Here is a 22785-nt window from a genome sequence, read left to right as displayed (position 1 = left end):
GAAAGGGAAGACAGGGACAGGGCATTGAACACACCTGTCCCACATAGCCCTTGTGCCCTCCACCCAGAGACCTGGCACGTGCTGGGTCTGTGCAGCTCCCACCCAGTCGCGCTTCAGCAGCAGCTCCCCTGGGGCTTGTGCTCACTTCCCCAGGCCCCTGCCCCCCCAGGCCCACCCCAGCATGGCCAGGCAGGGAGCTGGTCCCACTCACTTGTCCCGCACAGCCTGGATGGCTTCAGCAGCGCTCTCGTAATTGTGCTTCTCCATGTGCCGGTACATGGTGCTCAGCTCCACCTGCCGTCGGAAGTAGATGTCCACCGAGCTCTGCTTCACCGTGGCATAAATGAACTTATCGGAGGGGTTGCGCAGCTGAAAGGCAAGGGCAGGGCTTCTATTTCTTCTGTCCTACATCAACAAAACCAGCTCACCCCCAGAGCTGTGTTTCCTGATTTTCCATCCCCTTTAGGGACCTGTTTCTCAGATAACACCTTGATCTCCTCAGTGGAGCTGAAGGTGCCATGGGGCAGTGGATGCTGTAGGGCTCAGGATGCTGTGGAGCTAGGGAAGCTCTGAGACCACAGTGGTGGGCAGGGGATGCTATGGGACAGGGACATCACAGTGCTGAAGATGCAGGAGGCTCACGGATGCCATGGGGCTGACAGTGCTGTGGGCAGAGGATGCAGTGGGGCATGGGATGCTGTGGGCTGGCACTTCTGTGGGGTGCCTTCCTGCTTCCCAGATTGATAGGCTGTGGCTGTGTCCTTGCCAGAGTAGGAAATGGGTATGAAGCATGCTGGTATCTGCTGAGAGTATTGACTGCACCGCAGGGACATTTTCATTAGCTATAACTCATCCATAATGAATCGTTTCCTCGTTGTTTAGTGTAGGCTCTCCAGGAACTGCCAGGCAGTTTGGCTGGGCTCGTGCTGTTTCTGGACAATGTTTTTCCCTGCTGATCCCTGCCTGTGTCTGCCCATCCCCACACACCGCAGGGGCTCAGCCCCAGGCACAGCCCCCGGGCACGGCCCCATAGCCACGTTAAGCAGGCTCCGGGTGCTGCCAGCCACATTACAGGGACCAGGAGGTGCCCACTGCAGGCATCTGTGTCTCTTCCCAGAGGTGGGCAGAGAAGGGGAAATGAAGCAAGGGGTCATTACCCGGGGGTCGTTGATGCCTGTAATTCTCTCCTCAGGTCGGTCCAACACCAGGAAAGCAGCCAGGTTGGCAGTGTAGGAAGCCACAATAATCATAGCAAAGCCAGCCCACACCATGCCAAGAATACGGGCAGAGAAACTCCGGGGAGCACCTGGAGGGAGAGAGGAGAGCTCAGACTGGCACAACAAGGGCTTGACTTAGTCACCAAAGCTGTGCACACCCCATACAAGGTGGATGACAGCTGCAGTTTTGCACTGTTCGACAGCTGTGATTGCCCAAACCAAGAAAAACTCAGCTCCTGTGCAGGATTCACTGCACCCTGATGGAGGGATAACCCCAGGAAATAGAAGCAGCCCAGGCAGGGCTTCCCATCACTGAGGGTGAGGGGTGGCAGGACTGTCTGCATGAGCAGTGCCATGAGCATGCCACTCCAGCATCACCAAATCCCCCTGCAGGGAAGGCTTGGGGGGGGTGGGAGGGGATGAGGGCATGGGCACAGACAGAGCACAGACAGAAGGATGTGGGAGGGGGCACGGGCTCTCTCCCAGCCAGGGCTGCAGCAGAGGGCAGCACAGCTGCCTGCCTTGGCGCACCTTCTCCGATGCCAGAGTTCAGTAGGACTCCCCAGGAGAACCACATGGCCGAGGAGAGTGTTAGGGCATCTTCCTCCTCCTCCTCGCTGTTCACTTTGAAGCGGCCAAATGGGCTGGTAAACAAGACAAAGAGCTCATCTGATGTCCCTTAGCCTGGTTCTCTAGACTCTTCCCCATGCCCTGGGAGCCCTCCAGCACTGATCCTTACACTGGGAGCCCTCCAGCACTGATCCTCCAGCACTGATCCTTACAGACTACGCTCTGCCCCAGGCGGCCCTTCACCCTGCCTCCCTGCCTGGCTGCACAGCCCTCGTGTCCCTGACACTGCCAACCTGTAGCCCTGCCTGCCTCATGCTGGTACCACTCCACAGAGAGCCCTGGGAGACCCCTGCCCATCCCCTGCCTCCCTCGGTGACCCACCCTTGGGTGGCCCACAGCACACTCACCTGAATCGGTCTAAGAGGTACAACATCACCGCCACCACGTGCACAGACAGCCCCACCAGCAGCCAAAGTGTGCTCTGGAAGGGCTGCATGAATGAGTCCAGTGTGCTGCGGGGGATTTCCTAGCACAAGGGAGAAAGAAGAACAATGTTGGCACCCACTGAGCCAGCACCCTGCCCACACAGAATCTCCTCCAGCCAGCCCACCCAGCCCAGCCCATACCTTCTTCACGAGGATGGTCAGACCCTGGTACTTGAAGGGCTTGGAGAACTCGATGTACTGTGCCCGCTCGTTGTTGATGGTGAGGGGAGCCACAATCATGTCCGCCTGCCCGCTCAACAGCTCGCCCATCATCCCGTTCCACTCCTTCTTGTTGCTGTTGTTCACCTACCGCAGAGCCAGCGAGGGGTCAGCCCCTCACCCCAGCACCCACCCCACCGGCCAGCTCTGCCTGAATGGCTTGGCCGTGTTCTGACACAAGATACGGGCAAAGAGGTACCCCAGGCTGCCCAGACTCACCCGCTCTTGGGTACCAAATTTACCATCAGCCACCAGGTGAACCTCATAGGTGAAGTTCATCACCCCCGCCAGGCGAATGAGCAGGTCAATGCAGAAGCCGTAACAACACAGTGCCACGGTGGGGCGGCCTGTGCGTGAGATGAAAAGGGGGGATGAGTGGAGGCAGCCCTCTGCCAGGGACCCTCTGCAGCACCCATGTTTGTCCTCAGGGGAGAGTGGCCACTTGCACGGCTTTGGCGTCATGTGCAGTGCAACCGTGTTACATAGTGCTGCCTGCCTGGGGCACCTTTCCCACCACCTCCATCGCCTGGGGTGTGAGGGAAGGAGCAGTGTGGGAGGAGGTAAGGTGGGGACAGTGGGGCTCCAAGGGGACATGCTGCAGGAAGGTGGGCTGAGCTGCTGCTGACCCTCAGTGGGGGACGGAGGGGACTGGATGTCTGGGAGGAAGCCAACACATCCCTGTTGGGTTGGACATGTCCTGCATGCAGCTCAGGGCTGAGGGGAGCTGTGCAGAGGATGTTGTGATGGGCCAAGGGACTGGGGGTGCATCCACTCAGGGGGATTGGGGCAGGCCCGGCTCTGCTGCATGGCTCGCACCCCCAACCAGGTGCTCACTCCTAATCCTGAAGCAGGCTTTCCCCAGCACAATGGTTTGAGACTGGTGTTAATGCCAGTGCAGCGGGTGCCTCGGGGGTGCTTCTGCTTCAGATCAAGGCAAAGGGAGTGGGGGTTTGTCAGGAGACACAATCATGGGGTGCAGTCCCTCAAAACAGCCTTGGAGCCCACACGGAAGTGAGACAGAGGAAAAGCCATCTGCTGGGGTCACAGCATGGGCCGTGTGGGCTACAGAGGCTGCTGTGCTCCCTGCCTGATGGTGTTACCTGGGATGGTCTCGTTGGGCCCCGTGCAGAAGACCTTTTTGACAGGGTCACCGTTGATGGTGAACTCCTCCCTGCACGTCCCATCTGCTTGCGTGGGCTTCACATACACAAAGGGCTCTTGGTGGATCGTCACAATCTGCAGGGGAAGCACAAGTGTACACTTGTCTCCATCCCACTCCAGAGCTATCTCCTCCCAGGTGGGGAGAGGGACCTTCTCCCAGTGTTACCTCCTGCTTCTGGCCATCAGCTGTTCAGGGATTTTCTGAGCCCAGCACTGCAGCTCTCAGCCCACCTACCCTGCATTAGCTTTTTTAACCTCCTTTTGAACACATTTCCTTCTGCCCTCTGCATCGTCCAGCAGCAAAGGGCTCCAGAACTGAACCACATGTTGGTCAAAGGATCCCATTTTTCTATTTGTTGCAAACAGTTGCTGTGTGCCTTCTGGCTCCCAAGCCATGAGGAACAATGGCCACCTTCCCCTCCGCCCCTTCTCTGTTGCTCTCTCATATCCCCTTTCCATCTGTCTCCTCCCAAACCAAAGGGTTCTACCCTGGTGGTTTGTCCCCAGCTGGAAGTTGTGCTGCAGCTCCGAGCACCTTCCAGCACCTTGTCGGAGTTGCTCTGCTGTAACCACTCTGAGACAGCAGGTGCTGGAAGCTGCAGGGGCAGCAGCAGAAGTGGGGGGTGGATGAAGTCACAACCCCTGCTGCCATGTGCTGTTACCTTCAATTTGGTCGACATCTGATAGCCTTGAGGTTTCTCAGTTTCTCCCCCTGGCCAGATAATCTTCCGGTCATTGGTCAAGACCTGTGATCAGCCCGAGGAAGGAGACAGACGTGAGCCTGTGGGCAGACACACTAGCACTCCCCTCCCGCCCACGCTGCCCAGGGCTGTACGTACGTGGCTGCCGTTGTAAATCCCAACCTGGACCAGTTTGCGGTTCTGCAGGTTCATGATGCTGTAGTTGGCAAACTTCCTGTCCCCATCCTCATTGAATTCTACCCGGCCAGTGACGCCCTCTGAGTACTTGGAGGACATCAACACCCTGTGAAGAGAAACACAGTGGGGCCAACACAGAAAACCTGTGGTGGCCACTGGGAGATCTAAGAAGGGTTCAGAAGGCAAATGCTTTCTCAGTTGCCTGGTATGGCCATTACCCTACAGAAGTCCAGTCAAGGCCACCTATGACTGGTTCATAGCTTGGTGGGCATCTGCTCCTGGTGGATGCAGTCTGAGGAGCCATATTTCCCAAATGCTGCACTACCCTACCTGCTGTCATTGTCCCCTCTTTTCCATCGGATCAGTCCCAGTCCCCTATGGAATGACTTGGCCCACAGCATCCAAGGAGACCTTCTTCTAGGGGTCTCTTGGGAGCTGCATGCATGCCACAGTTCCTGCTGCTTCTGCCAGCAGCAGCAGCCCATCACAACCTCAGTAACACCCCAGCAGGCACATGCGCCACCAAGGGGAGAACCAACCTCTCTGAGCCCTTGAAAGATGACAGAGAAAACACAGAATCGACTGGGCCCCTTGTGGTGCACCACAAAGAACAACATCACATGGCTCGTGCCAAAGATCGTGTCACTGCTTTTCTAAAGAAAGCTTCACACTCTGCAGGTCCCACGCTCAACAGGACCCAGATGTACAGAAGGAGCATCCTGCAGGACATCATGATTATGTCTGCAGGGAGCAACCCCCAGCACAGGACCCCACTGCTGAAACAAGGGGCCAGGCTGCCCTCCTGCACAGGGAGGGAACTGCTGCCTTAGCTAGATCCCGCCTGCAGAAGAGGCTCTTGTGGCTCCAGCATCTGCAGAGATGCAGCACAAAACATCATGAAGAAAGAAGATCAAGTCCCAGGGACCATATGCAGCATCTGCCCATCACACCACCCACAGCAGTGAGATCAACACACACATGCTCTGATCCTGCACCACATGCCTTGGTTTGCTGAGACCACACTACCTGAAAACATGGCACCAGGGTTTGCTACAGCAGAGAGCAGTCTGCCCCATGCATGGAGATCTCCTGTCCCCAAGCCCTGCCAGCAGTCCAGAAATATCCAGCAAGAAATGCGCCTGCAGCACTGGCAGACACCTCCCCCCACCCTGATTTTGCAGAAAACCCCATTTTCCCCTCTCCCACCCACATTAATTTCCATCCTTTCATGTCCCCAGAGCTGTCCTCTGGGGAGCTGTCCCCAGCTGATCCCAGCTGTCCTAGCATTGCTCAGGGCAGCATGGGGTGGCAGGGACTGAACCAGTGCCAGGCACCAGGATGGTGCCCGAACAGCCTGGACAAACTGGGGCCAGAGCCTGAGCCCGTGTCTTGGCTACTCTTCTAGGACAGATGTAGCTCTCACATTGCATTATGCAGGAGAGTGCAAACAGTCCTGTGCCACTTGCTGTACTGACAGATGCTCTGCACAAAGCGACCATGCTTCCCTCCTGCACCTTTTCCACATGCTCCCACCTTTTCCAGCTCCTTCCCCTAGAAGGACCCTTCCCCTGGGGATGCAGAATATATCCTTCCCAAAATACCTCTTGAAAAGGGGCCCTGTTTTCCAAATGTTGGTGTTGCCCACGCAGCCCCGCGGTGGGTCGGTGATGTTCTCCTTTTCAAACAGGTCGTGCACAGCCTGGGCCACCACTGCAACAGCGTCACTGATGTGGGCTGATTCATTCTTCCCGTTGATGAGCTGCAAACCGATGACTCCTGCCATGAGTAGAGGAGCAGGTCAGCCCCACTGGGCACCACTGTCGCTCCTACAGACAGGGTTTGCAGACAGCAAGCACACAGTTATGGGGCTGAGGTCCCCTTGGATGCCTGTCTGAGCTCTGGGTAGGGGCAGGTGGCTGCAGTGGTGCTGGGCTGGCACCAACCTGCATGCCACAGCAGAACAGGGGACAACAAGGACACAGAGCCTTTCTCCCAGGTGGCGTTCATCTTGCAGGGCCCCAGCCAGCTGGATGTGGGGCAGGGCAGCGTGGCCAAAGCCCTCAGGCTTCTGCCTCCACATGCGGGCAAGGGAGAGCATTGTGTGGGACCCACCACTCACTCAGGACCACCACGACATTGTGTTTCTCCGGATCACTCATCCCAGCCCCAAGCAGGCTCCTCCAGCAGGCCTGGCCAACAGGGGGTAGGTGCCTCCGGTGGGTGCCTACCATCAGGGGCATAGCGCAGGGCATTGCCTGAGATCTCCCGTTCTCCCACCAGCCACACGTAGCCGGAGCCCGTCATATTGAGCATGGCTGCTGATCTGTACACCGTTGCCGCATCATCCTCGCTGTAATGAGAAGAAGGGAACAGCACTGTGGCTCCAGGTGCTGATGGCCCCCTTCACCCTGCCTTGCACCCCTGGGAGCCCCAGGCAGCCTCCTCTGATCCCCTCTGGCCACTGGTTCTTCTGGGCAATGAGTAATTGCTTGATGCAATGGGAACCTCTTTCCCAGCATCACCTAATCCCACAATACCCAAAAAATCTGGCCTGCTCCTTATCACTCACCATTTAAAAACCAACAGGGCTCACACTTTTACAGGGGGCTCAGGATACATCACTGGTACTACCACTGCACCCACAGATGCCAGTGCCTTGCAGGACATCCAGGCACCTCCACTGTGGCCATGACTGCAAGGTCTCTGAATGGCAGTGCACCCCATGCAATAACTGGGATGTGGGGTTTCAAATGGATTTTCTCCCATTCTCCTCAAAAAGAGCGGCGTGCCCCAAATCTGCATGGACTCCAGGGCTGGGCAGTGTTGCAAGGGGGAGCAGGGGATTTGGAGCAGGGGAGAGGAGGGAGGGCTGTGCGGGTCTCACCTGGCAGAGAGGATGATGACACGAGCCTCCAGCTCCTTAGCCTCCAGCAGCAGCGACGTCACATTTTTGGTCCCGGGGTCAAACTGAAGCACTTTCTCAGCCTGTGGTTAGTGTGAGCAAAGCTGGTTAGTGCAGGAGACTGAGGACTGTTTGTGAGAGCCATGCTATCTAGAAAAGGGTCAAGAAAATTCATTAAACTGCACAAAAGTCTGCTAAATAAGATTGGTTACAGATATTTTTTTCTTTTTCTTTTATTTTCTTTTCTTTCTTTTCTTTCTTTCCTTCCTTCCTTTCTCTTTTAAAGTTTTGTTTTTTCGGTTTGATTTTTTTTTTTTTTTTTTTTTTTTGCACTGTGCATGCAAACTGAAGTCAATCAAGACCCAAAAAGAGGCGTGCATTGTACAGGAAAGAGAAAAAGGCTTTGAAATGCAATTGAAAACTCAAACGAGTGTTGTTTTTCAAAAACATGGGAAATGAAAAAAAACATATTGCACAGGGTTAACCTTTGGGAATAAAAGTGAGCAACTTACACCAAGGAACTGTTTCCTTTGGGGAGGAAAAGGGGTTGGTTCAACTTTCAAAAAAAAAAAAAAAACTTGCAAGTTAATTACTGGTTCACATGCATGTCTCAAAAAGAAATCCTTCCAGGGTCAGCTGGCTAGGTTTCCATTCTCAAGTCCAAACCAAACTATCTCAACATAAAAACGTGCTACCAAGAAACATAGTCATGGAACTTTTTTATTTTTTTTCTTTCTTTCTCTTTTCTTTTTTCTCTTTCTCTTTTTCTTTTTTATTTTATTTTTTTATTTTTATCTTTTCTGGTGGCTGTGGCTATTTTTCATTTGCTAGTTAGGTTGGTGGGCGGCGTGCATTTCCATGCATATATACCTTGGGTCCTCGCTTGTTGTCATAGGAAAGTTGGTCGAGGTTTTCATAGTTCCTTTTTTTACTCTGATGAATAATGTGCACAGAGAAAATATGTAGACACAGAAGAATATTATAAACAGTTGAAAATGACGTGTAGTAAAGCAATCCAACATCCACCTCCTCCTCCACTGTTTGCTAAAGGGTCTCTATAACGCTGGAGCTCGCAAAAACCACTATCAGGAGAGAGTGCCTCAGCTCTCGCGGGAGCGTCAGGGTGCAAAGCCGTACTGGTTAGAGCAAGCCTGAGTGCCACAGCTGTCGCGGTGCAGTTGCATTTCCCTTGTGGGACTGGGGAATTCTTCAGCAAGAAATTTTTATCTTAAGCTCAGAAACAATCTACGCATCTCTAAGGGCCTAAGTGGTAGGAATTCCATGGAATTACTGTGGAAGTAAAGGACAAAATGTTGTGTACGGAAAGTGCTGGATAAACACAAACTGTTACTATCAAAGTGTTAGCATCACTACCATTACTATTACCATTACACTCCTGTTCTCCCTAAGAGAGTTTGCAGCATGTGAGGAGCCTCAGCGGAACTTCTCACCTCCTGCAAGGAGGGAGCAGCTTTTTGGAGCTCTGTTGTCATCCAAAAGAGAAAGAAAAAAGCTTGCTATGTCCTGTGTTAGCTCAAAGCATGGCAGTATGAAGCAATGGTGATCATGGGATGACACTGCAGCTTTTACCTGGTGCTGGGGGGCACTTGGTGGCTCTGCTGGAGGCAGGGTGCCCGTGGGACTGCTGGGGTGCTTGGTCCTGTGGGGAGCGGAGCAGGGAGCCTGCCTCTCCCCTGCCTCCTACCTGAGCAGCTCCCACTGCGTGGCCCCCAGGGACCAGGGGCATGAAACCTGCTTCTGGAGGTTCTTCTCCTCCAGCAGCGTGCTGCAGGCTGTTGGTGCCAGCTCCTGGGGCTGTGACCCCAGCAGCACACACAGACCCCCACACGACACCCCAGGCCCTGTGGTCCTCCCAGTGCCAGTCTGATGGGGTCTGCAGGGCAGTGCCAGGCAGCCTTGGTGGGACAGTCTGACCCCTTCTTCTTGGCCCCTTCCCAACCCAGCTGGGCATCCCTGACCTGTCTGTGTGGGATGCAGGACACGGCTCTATTCCACCTCCATTTTGCAGTATCTTATGGCAACTGATTCCTGCTGGGAACCTGACCCTTTGCACTCCCGTAACATAAGGGTTCCATTTCCCAGGTTGTTCCTCAGGCAGCCAGGTTTAACCTCTGTGTCTCTCTTTCCAGACTAAACTTTATGCTTCTTCCTGAGCTCTTGGGCCGGGCTTTGACAAGGTGCTCTGCCAGGTGTCCCATCTGTGCAGCTGTGTGATCTGCCCTCTCTTCTCCATGGGCACAGTCTGGCAGACTTTTCACTGCTCTAAGAAGCTGGGTTCTTGCAAGGAAAAGAATCTGAGGAGGAAAATCCACTCCAAGCCAGGCTCTGCCTTCACTTCTGATGGCATTCACAGTGGGATTTTCTGCAACTGCTTCTTTGAGTCTGCTCCAATTGCCAGTCTCCTCCACAGCCTTGGAGGAGAGCAGAGCTGCAGCAGTAGGACGGCACGAATGCTCTCCAATGAAGAGAGACTGCCCACTTTCCCTCAGGCACCATCAATTTAGCTGGAAACTTGGTCATCCATTCTGCAGCCTTCAGACACGGTTGCCCTCATGTGCCTGGGATGTGCTGGCACCTAGACTAAAGCTGGTCAGCAAAGCGAAGCGGAGTCTTGGGTCCACCACAGCTGGACCTGATGGTACCTGATCACCTCTGCCTCTCCCTGCCTCCATCCCTATTGCAATCACCAGAAATGTTGCCTCTCTTTTCACTTTTTCTGTGTGGTCCCAAAGCACTTCCCTGCTCTTCATCCCATGTTTCACTCAGGGACCCACAAATTCAAAATTCACTTTCCACCAGGTTCTCCAGCATTTGCTTAAAAATTACCACTTGCATGATCACCACCGTCCCAGAAGAAGGGAGCTGGCACCCCAGGGACCTTCCACCCATGACTTGGACAAGTTCTGAACTTCACAGCATCTGGTACCTCCCTGAGCCCAATCAGTGCTGGTGGTTAGTGGGCACAGCAGAGCTGTGCTGCTCAGCCAGGGACCAAGCAGCAGCCCCTGGTGAAGACTGCAGACACCTCAGTCAAGACTTGCATATGGGTGTGCCAGTTCTGAGCAGGGCTGGGTTGGTCAAGTGCTGGGCTCCAAGCACCTGCTTGAAGTACATGTCCATGCCTGAGGAACAGCCAGGGCTAGTGCAGACCCCAGAGACAAGCCATGCTAGGGCCAGCTGAGCCTCTCACTCACTACAGGTCCTCAGGGTCTGTGATCCAAGCAGTGAGGAGTTCAAGATCAGCTCTCCTGTCTGTTGCCTCCTCAGGATACCCTGGAGAAAGTTGGGAGGGGGCTGGGGCACCCCTTCACATTATGAAGAGTTGGCACAGTAGTGATTAGAAGGGCAATTAGCAGAAGAAATGAGGAAGAGAGGAAAGCCCTGAGAGGAGCAGCTACCACCTTCCAGACCAGACAATCCAGCCAGTTTGACCAAAGCAAGCTCAAGGGAAAGAGAATCAAGAGCTTGTGGCAGACCCCAAAGGAAAGACACCATGACGTACCACCACAGAGCACAAGCTCCATTCTGGGGATGGCCAGGGCATCCAGAGTAGCCCTGCAGCTGCCAGGAGATACCAAGAGATGTCATAGATTCAGCTCAAATGCAGGACAGATCTGAGGACAGATCTGCTCTCCCCTGCCTTTCAAACCCAAGGTCTCAGCGGCTTTTCTGTTCAATGGACAAGCAAAGAAGAAATACACCCTGTGCCCAGGAGCATTTCACAGAGCAAGTAGAGCGGAAGCGTGAGAGGGAGCAGCAAGAGAGGATGCACAGGAGCTGCAGGAAAACAGAAGGTGGAAACCAAAAGATGAAAGATAAGGGATGATGGACTGACAGCGGGAACAACCACAGTGCTCCCTGGGTGAGAGACACTGTGCTGGAAAGAGGCTGTGGGGATGAACACGGTCCTGCCGTGATCCAACAGGGATGCCTTTGGAGGCAGGAGGATCCCAGCGTGGTCAGTGGCACACTGGAGCCTCACGATGGCCCAGGCTGCAGCAAGGGAGGAATGTCTTGGAGCCCGGTGCCAAAACCAAAAGCCTGCCGGTCAGCTCAGTTTGTGCCAGCCCATGTCTCTGCACCAGCGTTTCCTTTGGTGGTTTGACAAGAGATGAGGAAGAGCAGCCGCAGGCTTCTCTGGCTGGTCACAGCTCAGATGCCAGCTCCAAGCACGAGAGATGCCTATGAGCACTTCTCAGCAGTCGACTGCCAAATGTCAAGAGGCCACGGCTGGGGCAAGTGAAGATCAGATTGTGGCCATGAGCCAGGAGGGAGCAGAAAGGGATGCACTGCTGCAGACCCAGTGGTGGGCTCAGGCTCTGTTCCCCCGGAAGACCTAGTGCTGCCCAGAGTGAGAGGGCGTGCTGGGACTTTGCTCCATGGGGCAGGAGGCTCCTTGCTCTCCAGGTAGGTGTCTGCCTTTGAGCCGCTGTAGACAACCAACTCCCTGTGTTGTCCTCCTCTGCTTGGCCTGAATGCTTGCTCAGTCCCGTTACTCAATGGCAGTAGGTCTGTGGCTGTCCTGCCAAATTTCTAGCAGGCTCAGGGGACCTCCCCTGCCTCCCTCCCTGCTTCCCTGCATGCAGATGCCGCACACCTCCTTGGTAAAGCTGCTCCTGCCAGCCTCAGCCGCACTGGTGACAGCATGAGGCGCCAGGAAAGCGGCATTTAGCATGTGCTTCAATGGAGATGGGAACAGGGGCATCAGCCTAACACCTTGGAGCTGACAGCTGCACAGAGAGGTTGTGTTACACCTCTGTGCAGCAATGCGCCGGCCGCCCTCGCCCCTCCTAAGCCACTAAGGTGAGCTCCAGTTAGCCAATTCAGAAGCTGCTTTCTGGGTTGATTTGGCACTGCTGGGTCTGGGTGGGCCCCTGGGTGGCTGTAAGTGGGGCAGGTGCTTCCCTAAGCTGAGTGACTGGTCCTCTCCTTAGGTAGGACTCTTGGGCGAGGCATTTGCAGAGCTCCAGGTTATCCTTCCCTTCATTTTGTAGTTGATTTACATGTAGGAGATTTTGACCATGGCAAAGCAAGTGAAATGAATAAAGTACAAAGTTCTGTCAGGTACTAGTCAGACACTGTTGATGCTTTAAGCATGTTAGCCATGTTACAATGGAAAGAAAAGGTGTTTTACATACAGAAATCTACATACATACAACAGCCCGAGACTTCTAGTTTTGTTGTTGTTGCTTAAACAAAGCTACAAGACAATGTTCAGGAACTGACCTTGGACTCTCTCTCCTCCAAGAGGGTCTCCAGCTTCTTTTGTGCAGCACGACCTTCGTGGTCGTCGCTGACTATCAGAATGACGTGATTCCAGTTGAAGACTCTCATCATCTCAAACCAGACGTTGGCCTGGTGAGAGTATGGTGGGACCGTGCGCAAAAAGGACAGGTGGATGCTCTGCAAGGAAGAACAAGAGCTAAACATAGGCTGGTGTGGGTCATCTGCCAGGGTGCGTCTGGGGGACCGGGCAGGGCTGAGAACGCAAGGCCAAAGAGGCAAAGCAGCAATTTTGGGTTGTCCTGGGGGTTGCACACCTTCAGCTGGTTCCTGCGCTCCTTTCTTTTGGCTGAGAAGAAAACCCTGGCTACAATTTCATGCTTTGCTGTGGTCTATCCAGTGCATGGGAGAGAGGGTTTTTGCTTTGTGGCCCATAAATGCTTGGTGAAAAAAACCCTGTCCAGGAATGAACAGTCAAAAATATTCAGTGCAAATATAGCCTTTGCTCTTTGCTCTGTCCAAAAATATTACAGAGCTATGGGCATCACAAAGAAAACAAATTGCCTTCAGAGCATGGTAAGGAGCAGCTGCAGATGCCTGCTATATATGCAGGTATGTAGCAGGCACTGATCAGGAGAAAAGCTCAGAAAAGCAGTTTTATAATACGCTGTTGGATTGTTTCTAGGTCAGCTTGTTCTGCAGCAACATGCAGGAGGAGTCAGTGCTGGACTCCTGCCCCAGCTAACCTATCTGATTTGGTTGAAGACATCATTATGGTTGGATGATTGAGCAATAGCAATTCCAGCCTAATTAACTACAGCACTCTTTGGGGAGCAATTGTACCAAAAGCTGCAGCTGACAGAGAGGTTTCAAAAAATGCAGCTTCTCCAAAAGGCCCTAGAGTCAGATATTAGAAAATGGAAGTGCTTACACTCAGCATGGATGCAACTCAGCAAACCAGCTCTGCACAGGAGGGAAGCAGAGGTCTAAAGCAGGAGGGGACAGAAAAGAGAGCATCACAGTATTTCCTTTTTTAGGCTGAGATGGCCCCCTGGACCCACCAGGGCTTGTCCAGAGCTGCTCATCTAGGGAGCTGACCCAGATGGGTCACAAATGTCCTAACTCTGCCATGGCAGCTCAGGCTGGGAGGGAAAAGGCATTGTGTATATCACGGACCAAGGCAGGAGGAGCAGGCAGACCAGCCAGTGCCTTTTCCTCATGCACGGCACAGTGATGAAGTCCAACCAAAGCATGCAAGCACAAAAAGCAGTGCATAGCTCCTGTCCCGGCCACATCTCCATGCACTGGGACATCTCTGGGACAATGGGGCTGCTTGGCTGCCCTGGCCCAAAGCATGGAAATGATGGAGGCAGCAGCAAGATAACAAAGCCTGGAAGCACTTCCTAATTATGGAAGGACAGGGAAGAGCTGTGGCTTTTTAACTGAAAGAGAAAAGGAACGAGGAGAGCCATAATAAGTGCTACAGAGGTGCAGCTTTGTATGACTAGCACAAACATTCCCAACCACGTGCAGAGCATGAGAAATACAGCTCACCCTGTAAGCCCAGCACTGAAAAATGGGATCAGGAAGAAGCCCAAGAGGGACAAAGTCCGACAAGAAATGTGGTCTCCATGCAAGCATGGCATCTGAGCTCTCTTTGGTGGACACTTCCAGGCATTTCCAGGTCCAGTTCCATACCTCAGGCCAGAGGCACCCATTACTTGCTGTAGGTTCGGGCATATTTACTTTCTGAGGCAGTGTCAAAAAGGTCATGGGCTTGCTATGAGGGTATCTCAGCTCTTGGATTCCAAACTGTCATTTTTAAGCAGGATATTGAAGAAAAGCTAATTGCAAGTGCTGAGTCTGGATTTCAAGATGAACAATCCCATCTTTGTACCCTGCTTTTGAAGAACCTGGGACTCCTGAGCTTCTCTGCAGGGCCCAAAGGTCAGTGGAAAAATGAGAGTAAATTCTCCCGAAGGTTAACAAGTCCAGCTCATGATGTGCAGAGGCCATTGGGGATCATGTTTTGGTGCTTTGATAACCTCTACCACAGCATACACCCTGACTACCCACTGCTTTTCCCCTCAGATTGGGCACACAGCGAAAACGCTACTCATTACCAACCAGCAACTCTCCTTGCAAGTCATTTTGCAGGATTCACAACATGTACTCCCCTCTGTGCCTGCCGGGCACAGGGTGGCTGGGATAGGTGCGTGGGAATTGCCTGCAGCAAGCCCAGGAGCAGCTCCCTGCAGCACCCTCCTGTCCCCTGCCGAAATGTGGGAGCTGAGTCCTGCACCCCCTCGCTGAGCTCTGCTTCTGGGGAAAAACGTCTGCGACTGAATCCAGGCTTCAAAGCAGGATCACCCTGGTGGAAACCCAAACATACTGGAAGTGATTGTGGTTACGAGGCTGGGGCCAGAGCCCTAGGAACGGTAGGGTTTTAGTGCTGCTGACTTTGTTGACACGAGCACGTGTGAAGAGAGCTGAGGTTCAGGAGATGCAGGTGTACGTGGCTGCACGTGGGGCCACTGGGTACTACACGTGTGTTCACATAAGGAACACGTACAGGTCCGTGAGTGAAAGGGTTGCTGTCTTCTTTATCTCTATCAGCCTAAGGACTCATTGCAGCTCCCTGTCCATTGCTGGGACAGTCGTTTTACCTACAGGCTGCAGGAAACAACATGCTCTGCTTTGAAAACCTGTGGGCATCATGTGGTCAGTCCCGTTCCCAGCAACACACCCCAAAACGGAGCCATTGGGCAATTTCAAGGAGACTGACAGAAATCCCAATATAGAAAGGTACCAATTATGCCAAATCAATCAGCTGGGTACTAAAAAGCCTTGTCCAGTGCCTTTGTGGAAGTGTCTTGGGCTACTGCACTGCCTGCTCCGCTCAGCCTGCCCACCCCGCTGAGACCCCTCCTGGAAGCTGCAGGCGTGGGAGGAAGCTGAAATAACTCTGCAAGAGCTCGGATGTGTGCTGGGAGGGGTTTCGGTGGGGGCAGATGTGTGGGGAGCTCGGGTGCAAATGCATCATCCTCACCTCCTCTGATGCACGGATGGGGTGTCCTTTGGGAGCAATGGGGTTGCTCTGGTCCCCTGCAGCTTCCGTCAGAGGCTGTGGAAAGCTCTGCTGGGCTGGGGTGGGTGGGCTCCACCACTGCCAGCAGCACTGGCTGCTGCTCCCAGAGCCCGTCACCGGCTGCAGCTGCCCCTGCTGATGGCTGCACTGCTGGGAGGAGGCTGGGAGCCCCCCTCCTGCCTCTCACATCACTTCTTGTTCAAGTCCTGACCCTGACACCTCAGCCGAGGTTGGGGGGAATTGGTTTTGTCCCCATTTGCAGTGCAGCTTCTTGCCTTGATTCACACTGTTGCTGCTGAGTATCACTTAACAGTGAGGCAAGTAATAAAAACAATAATAATAATTTAAAAAGAAAACAAACAAACAACCAAATCCCCTCTCTCAGTGAGCAATAACCCCCTGAGAGAGCATGGAGTGAGATGAGAAACCAGAGGGAAAAGCTGTCCCCAGACCCAGGCTGGAGAGACAGGCAGACCTCATCTCAATCACCAGGGCTGGGTGCTGGACATTAACGTGCCTCTCCCAGTGCAGCCTGCATAAGCTCCAATTTTCATCTCTTCCAGCAGCAGAGCAGGTCTCAGTCCAGAGCTGCCTCTGATCCCCTGCCCCACTGCCTCTCCAGAAAAATGTCAGGGTCCAGGTGTCAACAGCATTTCATTTTTCTGGGTGAGGCATAAAGGAGATGTGAATGTCCCAGTCAGTAGGACTGCCGGCTGTAATCCCATTTCTGCAGCAAACAGTTATTTGAATACCGGGAGCAGTAAAAGCTTGCTTCCCTCAGGTATCAATACCAAGGACTGGCTGCAGCTTGTGGAGCGCTGCACTTCACTGGAGATGCTCCAAAAGCATCAAAAAGAACTGGGCAAATCTGTCTTGCTGAGGCCCACGCCTCCTCTCTCAGGCAGTTTAACCTTGGGAGGACCATAATTAACTCTGAGACTTCAACCCCTTGTGAAATTTAGCTAAAATTGGCTGATGCCTTCAAAACCAATCAGGAGCATGCACATGAAGTGATCTTGCAAGCTTGTTTCCATAGAAACTAAACCAAAAGATATAATTTCCTGAATTAAAACAAAATAGCAAGCTGATCACTGGAAACCAAAAAGGGAAGCAGCTGAATGTCCCAGTGCTGCACCAGCCTGCCCTGCACAGGGTGGGCAGAGCTTTGCACAACCCTCTCCCATGCCTTCACCTTTTTCCTTTTTCCTTCACTCTTCTGTGCCCCTGAGCGCCTGCCAGCCAAATGCGCAGCCTCCTTGCTCTTCTCTCCATCCATTCTTTGCCCATGCCCAAGCTCCTGCAGGCATCACCCCTCTCTGCAGAAAGGCAGCTGAGCGGGGACCAGCCCTGCAGGGATGCTTGAGAGGTGCCAGGGAAGGGCACCAGTCCCTGCTTGTGAGGGCACCTGTGGCCCTGCACCTGCCCAGTGACCCCAGTGCATCGCCCCTGCCACCGCCATGGGTCCCCCCTCTGGCTCTGAGGGGAACCGCATGGTGTTTATCAGCAATTTTTTTGCGGATAATATTTTTTAAATAGGGAAAGATGGTTGGGGATGTCTGCATGGGAAGCTCCCACCCTCTCAGGGTGAGCTGGACAAAGCACAAGGTCACCCTCTGGAAGTGGCAGCTGATCTGCTGGCATTACAGGTCCAGCCCTCCCCCACCCCACATCAGCATGAAGCAAATCCCCCTACACGTCCCAGCTGCCTGCTCCTCTGGTCAGCCAGCTCTGGTATCACCCTTTGCCCTGCCCCCTCCCCTTCCCGCAGTGCCTGGAGGGACCCCAGCAGGTCCCCAGCCCTGCCACTGCCATGGCCCTGGTTTGCTGACTACCCTGCTGTGGTTTTACCAAGCCCTGCTGCTGCTTCTGCTGAGCATCGCTGCCGGCTGGGTTTCTGGGAGCTTCTGCTCCTCCTCTCCTGAAATTTGGCTTCATTTAGCATGTGGGCAGAGTGACTATTTTTGCACTGAACATTTGCATTTGTGAATATTCAAAATTTCCAAGCAAAGGCCTATGATTCGTGCTTTGGAGCAGGCCTGCTGTCACGCACTAAGCTCATGCAGCTGAACAAAGCCCTCCACAAGGCTGCCTTGGTCCAGGGCTGTGATGGCACCTGGACAGCCTGGCCCTGCTCAGCTGCTGCTTCTGCTCTTGCTGGCCACGCCGTGGTTTTGCAGAAGGGCTGTGAGCTGAGAGTATGCAGCACCAGAGCATCTCAGAGCACACGCCAGGGCATGGCCCCAGATCCTGCACAGCAGGAGCACATCCAGTGTCAAGATCGATGTGTTTCCACGGGGAAAGCAGAGGGTGGTTTGACTGGAATCTGAATCTTTCTTGAGTGCTGCTCAGCCTGAGCCATGGGATGGTTTGTGTTGGAAGGGGCCCTAAAGCCCATCTGGTTCCAATAGGGAATGGAGCAGGTACCCCTCCCACCACCCCAGGCTGCCCGCAGCCCCATCCATCCTGGCCTTCGTCACAGCCAGGGAAGGGGAATTAGCCTCAGGATAACTTATTAGGCAATTCTATTATCTCCTTTGCCAATATCACATAAAACCTCTTGCCTATCCGCAGGTCCCCCCGCACCTGGGGAGCACCCAGGACCCCCTGGCTGCCTCTAGCGAGCAGGGCAAGAGCAAGTGCAAGCATTTGGCTTGGCTGAAGAGCAGCGAGCCCAGCAGCCTGGCAGAGAAACGCTGCAGAAATCATCCCACACTATGTAGGTCAACACTGGCAGCTGCAAAAAAATGATGTACTGGGGATGCAAGAGAGGGAGGGACCTGCGGGTTTAACCAGAGAGGATGGATGGACAGACAGACACATAGGAAGTATTTAACATCATTAACCCTCCTGAGGCACTCTTGATTTACACCATACGTATGAGGTACTAGACTAGAAACATGCATCAGTTACCTTATCAGAATATATAGACATGCGTGTTGTCAGACCAATGACAGGGATCCTGTAGAAGCCAGCTGTGTATGATACGGGTGTTGGTGTTAGGTGATCGTTGGGAGCAGGAGGGTGACTAACTAATATTGCATAGACCTGCAGGACAGGATACATGACACAAACATTATTTCACAGGAGCACATCTGCCATCGAGTGTGATTTTCCTTTTCTGCAACGTTAAACAGCCCCATGTTAGCACAACAGCAGCATTCAAGTAATCACCATCAGCAAAGCCATGACTGCGCCTGGGAGCGAGGGCGCGGTGCAGGGGTGCAGTGAGCCTGCCGCGGCTCAGAGGGGACGGGTCTGCTCAGGGCTGTGTCTTGATGGAAACGCCGTGACGAGCTGCTCGGCTAAACTAATAACTTTCATGGATTACAGATTAAAGGGAAGCATCTCCCTTACAGTCACACTGTGTAATGCGATTTCTTTAACCACACATTTAATACTCGGTTGTAATTCCCCTCCAAGGACTATTATGAACAAAGTGGTCAGCTGGGACTCAGAGCCGGAGGAAGAGCGCAGAGCCACGGCACAGATCAGCCATCTGGCCCCGAGAAACCAGAGAGCTGGCATGGGGGCATTGGCTCTCGGGCGCTGACAAGGGATCTGCCCAGAGCATGGGCAATGGGGTGCAGGGATGGGGTTGTGCCGAAATGGGGAGGGAGGATGTCAGCAACATCCTGCTGTTCTAGTGGGCTGGGATTTCAGTCTCCAGCAAGATCGTGCTCGGTGTCAAACCAAGGGGAAAGGAGCTGTGTAATCCCTAGGGGACCCTTCGTTATAATAATGCACTTTCACTGCACCAGGAATATCCCCAGCAGGTGACAGGTCTCCTGCTAGGGTGAATCGATGCAAGGACTGATGTCCAGGAACAGATAGCCCCTCTTCCCTCCTCCAAACATCTGCCCAAGCCCCCGGATGTTCTGTGCACCCAGGCTGGTTAGGTAGGATGGGAGAGGAGGATGAAGCGTGTCCAGGGAAGGGCCTGGGGACTGGGTGGGATGAAGGTAGATCCTGCTTGGTGCTGGAGGGGAGTAGGCTGAGGGTGCAGAGAGAGTTGGGTCAGGGTTTGGAGACCCTACAATAGGAGGGATTTATGGGAAAGGGGCTGGGAAGAACACACAGGGTATGGGGAGGCAGGAGAGGGGGTGTCTGCTGCCCAGCCAACACCAGGGGTGGGTGAGGGGGTTGTGCTGGCAGGGGTGGGACACGGGCTTGGGGATGGGTCTTTGGGCAGCACCAGGCATGGGGAGGAGAGGCAGGGAGGCGAGGGCTGCTCCATGCCACACGGCAGCTGGCTAAGAGGACCCATTTTGTGGGGCGGGTCCCCAGCCCCTCCCCTGCCTTGCAGCTCCCTGCTCGGACGCAGCGCCAGCCAGCCAGGACAGGAGCGGCTGTGTGCCGTGCTGGGGCTGAGGGGCCAGGAGCAGTTGGACCATTGGGATGGTGTGGCCACCCCAGCATCCTGATGTGAGCACCCACAGCCCCCTCTGCATTGCAGCGTGGCAGCTGCCCCTGCCTGCAGGGTTTGCCTTGGGGACGAGGCTTAGAGGTGGCCTGGACATGGGCATCCCTCAGCTGGGTCACTGAAATGGAATCTCCTGCCAGGGAGGGACCCGACTGAGCTCTTTCCCTGTTGCTGGTGAGGGACAGCCTGTGCTGTGCTCCCTGCCCAGTGCTGCTGGCACCCCTGGGGATGTCTGCAGACATCCTGCATCCTTGGGGAGCTGCGCTGTGACCCTGCCAGCACTGCTCCGCCAGCACTTCCCTTCTGTGTGCTGGGGTGTGCCCGTGTTTATGCATGTCTGTGTGCATGGGTCTTTGTGGTGCAGGTGTTCACACACTTTGTGTGCATGCCTGTGCACCTAAGCACAGCTCTGCATGCTCATGAGTGCATTTGAGATAGGGGTAGTTTTTAGGTGCCTGTCTGCCCATCCACCACCCCAAGTGGGGTGAACGGTGGGCTCAGCCCCCAGAGCACACTTAAGGGGAGTGTGTGTGTGCATGTATGTGTGTGTGTGCACCTCCAGTGTGGCTGCAAGTTTCATGTGTGTTCTTTGTGTATCTATGATCCCCAGTGTGCTCATGTTTCTCATGCATGTGTGTGTAGTAATGGGTGTGCTTGTGTCTGCTTCATGTGTGGTGCGGTGTTGGGGGGAAGAGTGGTGCTGCGTGTGATGGGGGTGCAGCTGCGGTGCGCAGACCTTCAAGTGTATGGCCCGTGGGTGTGTGCAGGTGGGTGTGTACAGGCAGTACTTTGTGCGCGTGTGCTTGCAATGCATGGAGTGGGATGTGTTTGCGTGACAGTAAGCGTGTATGTGCACCCGGTGCAGTGCGTGCTCATGGATGTGCGTGTGGCACAGCGTCTGTGAATTGGCACACTGACATGAGTGTAGACATGCCATGTTCTGTGTGTGTGCCCATGTTTGCATAATGATGCATGTGTGCACAGGGCATGTGTGTGTGCACGCAGCACAGCCCATGGGCACTCCATATGTGAGCGCACACGATGCGTGTGCACGCGTGGTGCTCCCCATGCCCGCACCTGCTGCATGTATGCCATGCGTGCACCCAGCGCGTGCCCGCGGCTCTGCGTGCTGCCTCGGGTGCCCGTGTGCACGCGTGTTGGGGCGTGCGTGCGGGCAGTGCGTGCACGCGTGTCGGTGGCTGCGTGCCTGCACACCCGCTCTCCGGGCGCGTGAGCCCGCGTGTGCCCCGGGGGGCGTGCGTGTGCCCGCGCAGTGGAGCGCGCAGCCCGCCCGCGCTTACATAAAGGCTGCAATGCGGGCAGCGGCGCCCCGGGCCGGGGGGGCACGACCCCGCTCCGCGGCTCTGTGCGCCCCGAGCCCCCGGCGGCGGCCAGGGGACGCCGCGGAGCTGCGGCGTGTGCGGGGTCAGGGTGCTGGGGGCCAGAGGGGGGCAGCGGGGGGAAGCGGGGGGCAGCGGGGCTCGGCGCCCTCTGGGGACGGGGTTGGGGGGCTCCGGCGGCGGCGGCGGGGGCGGGGGGTGGACGCCGGCCCGGGGTACCTGGCTGGAGATGAGGTCCTCGCAGACGGAGAGGGCCATCTGGATGGCGTTGGGCTTGTGCGTGACCGAGGTGGCGTTGAGCTGCAGCTTCCAGGTGCCATGCCGCTTGTTGGCCTGGTTCACCGCCTCGCGGAAGATCTGCTCGTGCTTCTTGGTGCTCAGCACCGCGCCGATGTTGACGATCTTGGGGTCGCAGCCGGCGCGGGCGAAGGAGGAGGAGAAGAGTAGGGCGAGCAGCAGCAGCCGCATGGTGCTCATCCACGGCCGGCCCGGAGCCCGCCGGGCCCCCGCCCGCTCCCCGCCGCCCGCGCCCTCCCGCTCAGCTCGGCCCCATGCGGCCCGGCCCGGCCCGGCTCGGCTCGGCTCGGCTCGGCACGGGGCGCTCTCCCTGGTGCTGAAGCGCCCGCTCCGCTCCGCGCCGCCCCGCTCCCCGCCGCCGGCTCCTCCCGCTCCGCGGCCCCGCGCTGCCGCAGCGCCCACCCCCGGCCCGCCCCCGGCCCCCGCGGGCGGCGGGAGGGACCCCGACAGGGCCCGGTCGCTGCGGCAGCGCCGCTCCGTGCGGGGTGCCGGGAGCTCCCCTCCCCGACCCCGGGTCCCACCCGCGTGCCCGGGGGAGACGGGGGGAGCCGGCCCCGGGGGGGCTGCAGGAGCCCCGGGGACTCCTGGGCCAGGGTCCTGCTCCTGCACCCCGCGGGAGGGCTCCTGCGTTGGGGGAGGGAGGTGGGGTGCGGTGCTGGGGCCAGAGCCCGGTGGGGCTGAGCTCCGGGCTGCTGCTGGAGAGCTCCTTCTGGGGTCTGGCTCCTTCTTTTTCATCTTTGTTGCTGGGCTGTCCGTTCAGGGTGTGGGTATCCCCATTAATTTGAGAGGCATAAGCACACTACATTTTGGGTAAAACGAGGTCTTCTGAGTTTGTTCTCCTAGTTACACAGTACCTCTGGCATACTTTCCTAGCCCAGGACATGAATGTCATCAAGGTCTGTATTCACTCTAGAGTTGGAGAACCCTCCCTTGGCCAACACACCTCTGGGGCAGAGAGGTTTAG

At 55.4% G+C, this 22785-nt stretch overlaps 1 protein-coding gene across 9 annotated transcripts in view; it reads right to left on the bottom strand.

The window, feature by feature from the left end:
* The window catches only part of GRIN1 (glutamate ionotropic receptor NMDA type subunit 1), a 34357-nt gene extending 12319 nt beyond the window's left edge, over positions 1–22038 (bottom strand). For 6 of the 9 annotated variants that reach the window (XM_084494486.1, XM_084494480.1, XM_084494484.1 and 3 more), the window contains exons 1-16: positions 21744–22038; positions 18675–18809; positions 12680–12856; positions 8303–8365; positions 7415–7515; positions 6759–6880; positions 6132–6306; positions 4492–4636; positions 4315–4398; positions 3592–3727; positions 2711–2838; positions 2414–2578; positions 2195–2313; positions 1749–1861; positions 1158–1306; positions 212–369 (exon numbers count right to left, since the gene is read on the bottom strand). In XM_084494486.1, coding sequence (XP_084350612.1) covers positions 212–369; positions 1158–1306; positions 1749–1861; positions 2195–2313; positions 2414–2578; positions 2711–2838; positions 3592–3727; positions 4315–4398; positions 4492–4636; positions 6132–6306; positions 6759–6880; positions 7415–7515; positions 8303–8365; positions 12680–12856; positions 18675–18809; positions 21744–22001 — 2228 coding nt within the window. In that variant the 5' untranslated portion in view covers positions 22002–22038. The remainder of the gene's footprint in view (positions 1–211; positions 370–1157; positions 1307–1748; positions 1862–2194; positions 2314–2413; positions 2579–2710; positions 2839–3591; positions 3728–4314; positions 4399–4491; positions 4637–6131; positions 6307–6758; positions 6881–7414; positions 7516–8302; positions 8366–12679; positions 12857–18674; positions 18810–21743) is intronic. The other 3 variants (XM_084494482.1, XM_084494488.1, XM_084494483.1) reach the window with 1 other exon arrangement.
* Between the last annotated feature and the right edge of the window lie 747 nt (positions 22039–22785).

The sequence above is a fragment of the Aythya ferina genome (genome assembly GCF_964211825.1).
Source record: "Aythya ferina genome assembly, chromosome: 20".
Classification (NCBI taxonomy): domain Eukaryota; kingdom Metazoa; phylum Chordata; class Aves; order Anseriformes; family Anatidae; genus Aythya; species Aythya ferina.
This window is presented reverse-complemented; position numbering and strand designations above follow the sequence as displayed.